This window comes from Lagopus leucura, unplaced genomic scaffold (assembly GCF_019238085.1).
Source record: "Lagopus leucura isolate 7727_CA_CO unplaced genomic scaffold, USGS_WTPT01 32165-0_obj-0_obj, whole genome shotgun sequence".
Taxonomy (NCBI): domain Eukaryota; kingdom Metazoa; phylum Chordata; class Aves; order Galliformes; family Phasianidae; genus Lagopus; species Lagopus leucura.
In genome coordinates this window covers 1-2,800 of record NW_024967690.1, presented here as the reverse complement: position 1 = coordinate 2,800, position 2,800 = coordinate 1, and the positions used below count along the sequence as shown (strand labels likewise).

The 2,800-nt window shown below is 68.3% G+C and overlaps 1 protein-coding gene across 1 annotated transcript; it reads right to left on the bottom strand.

The window, feature by feature from the left end:
* Window positions 1-654: 654 nt before the first annotated feature.
* LOC122193253 (rho guanine nucleotide exchange factor 2-like) lies at window positions 655-2,691 on the bottom strand. The gene is made up of 3 exons (XM_042894000.1): window positions 2,436-2,691; window positions 850-917; window positions 655-759 (listed from the first exon to the last, which is right to left on the bottom strand). Exons 1-3 carry the CDS (start codon window positions 2,689-2,691, stop codon window positions 655-657), a joined length of 429 nt encoding a protein of 142 aa, XP_042749934.1.
* Between the last annotated feature and the right edge of the window lie 109 nt (window positions 2,692-2,800).

The window sequence follows — 2,800 nt, the reverse complement described above, 5'->3', positions numbered from 1 at the left end:
GGGGTGCCCCCGGCCCACCCAGAGGGTCCCGACCCCCCCCAGCCCACCTCAGTCTGCTCCCACCCCATCCCTGGGGGCCCCCGGTCGCCCCACGTGGCCCCATCCCAAAATGTCCCCAACCCGACTCAGGGCGTCCCCAATCCATCCCTGGGGGCCCCCAAACACTCCTGATGTCCCCAAAGCATCCCCAGCCCACATCAAGGCGGCCCCAGCCCACCCAAGGTGTCCCCAAACCATCCCGGGGTCCCCCAGGTGCCCCCAACCCACCTCAATCTGCTCCCACCCCATCCCAGGGGATCCCCAGTCACCCCACGTGACCCCATCCCAAAATGTCCCCAACCCGACTCAGGGGGTCCCTGGGTGTCCCCACCCCACCCCCATGGCCACAACCAATCCCCAAATGTCCCCAGCGAATCCCAGAGGGTCCCCAGTTGCCCCCCATGGCCCCAACCCACCCCAAAGTGTCCCCAACCTGCCCTATGGCCCCACCCAGGGGTCCCCAACCCATCCCAGGGGTCCCTGATTGCCCCGCGTGACCCCATCCCAAAATGTCCCACACTCAACTCAGGGTGACCCCAACCCACCCAGGGGGTCCCCAAAATGTCCCCAGCCCCCATCAAGGTGACCCCAACCCATCCCAGGGGTCCCCAACCCTTATGGAGGGTCGTCCCCCCCCCCCGCCGCCCCCCACTCACTCTTGTTGCGCAGTGACACCGACTGCAGTGCTGTGCTGTTCTTCAGCAGCGCCGCCTTCTGCTGCTGTGGGGGGAGGGGGGGGGCGCACATTGTCACCCGGGGGTGCCCCCCCCCCCCCCCCCCCCCCCAACCCCCCGCCCCCCCCCCGCTCACCTTCTGCTTCACCTTGGTGCAGTTGGGCAGCGTGTCCTTGCAGCGGTTGTGGATGGTGACATTGCAGGCTGCCAAGGGGGGGGACACGACGTGACCATGAGGATGAGGACCCCCCCAGCTCCCCCCGCCCCACATCTATGGGGTGCAGCCCCCAGCCCCACGGCCCCCTGCCCCCATGTCCCCCTGTTTTATGCCCCCCATATCTCACGGCCCTGTGTCTCACATCCCCACGTCCCCCTGTCCCCGTGCCCCATGGCCCTGTGACACCGGGTCCCAGGCCCCCACGTCCCCCTGCCCCCACTTCCATCTGTCCCCATGTCTCACATCCCCGTGTCCTTCTGTCCCCGTTCCCCCATCTGTGTCCTATGCCCCCATGTCCCTCTGTCCCCACACCTCACACCCCATTGTCCGTTTGTCCCCATCTCCTCCAGCCCCACGTCCCCACGTCCCTGTCACCCCGTGTCCTATGCCCCCTTGTCCCCATTTTCATGTGTCCCCATGTCCCTCTGTCCCCATTTTCATATCTCCATGTCCCCTGTCCCCACATCCTTCTGCCCCACATCCCCACGTCCCCACATCCCTCCATGTCCTACGTTCCCAACTTCCATGTCCCCACACCCCCATGTCCCTCTGTCCCCATTTTCACATCCCCGTGTCCAATGTCCTTCTGTCCCACACCCCCACATCCCCACACCCCCGTGACCCCACGTCCATCTGTCCCCATTTTCACGCATCCCCACATCTCACATCCGCGCCTCCTGTGACCCCGCGCCCTTCGCCCCCCTGCCCCACGTCCCCACATCCTTCGCCCCCGTGTCCCCGTGACCCCCCGTCCTCCATCCCCACACCTCACGTCGCCGCGTCCTTTTGTCCCACGTCTCCCCGTCCCGCACCCCCCACCCTTCCCCTATGGGGCGACATCCCCACAGCGATGCTCACAGCGCCTTGCAGCGCGCCCCAAAAGGAGCGGGAACGCAGCACAGCGCTGCCCCACAGCAGCATCACCCCATAGAGCAGCACACACCCCATAGAGGTGCATCACCCCATAGCAGCACACACCCCATAGCAGCATGTGGGGCTGAGGGATGCTGCCCCACAGACGCAGCAGTCCCAGCAGCAGCCGCCCACCCCTGCGGCAGCGCAGCGCTGCAGCACCGGCCCACGGCGCAGAGCCCATGGTGCAACACGGGGCTCCCAGCTCCCTGCCCCACAGCCGCCCCACAGCTGCCCCACAGCCGCCCTACAGCCCGTCTCGCAGCCAGCCCACATCCAAACCCACAGCTGCCCCCACAGCTGCCTCACGGCCTCCCCACACCCAACCCCACAGCTGTCCTACAACCCATCCCACAGCTGCCCCATGGCCACCCCATACCCAACCCCACACCCAACCCCACAGCTGCCCCATAGCATACTTCGCAGCTGCCCCATAGCCTGCCCCACACCCACCCCACACCCCACTTCATAGCTACCCCACAGCTCACAGCTCCCCCCCCCGCCATCCCCCACCCCCCCCCACCCCCCCCCCCCACCCCGCCCCACCCCCCCCCCCTCCCCCCATCCCCCCCCCCCGGCCCCCCGGCGCTCACTGGGGCAGATGAGGGCCTCCTTGGCGGTGATGCTCTTGTTGCAGGCGAAGCACATGGTCATCCCCGACACGGTGATGGTGGTGAAGAGGTGCCCGTTGGTGTAGCGCGCGTCCTTCTCCTTCCCCTCCTTCATCCTCTCCTTGCTCTGCCCCACAGCACGGCCGCTCGATCTCCCCGTAGGGCCGCGGCCCCCAGGACCCCCCGGCGCGGCGCCCCGACCCCCGGCCGCCCCCCGGCCCTGCGGAGGATCCCCCATAGCGGCGGCGCGGCGGAGCCGAGGGAACCGAGGGAAGCGGGCGCCCGGATCGAGGCTTCCCAGCGCGTTTCCACAGCGACGGCGACGGATGCTCCGACGTGTGGCCCGC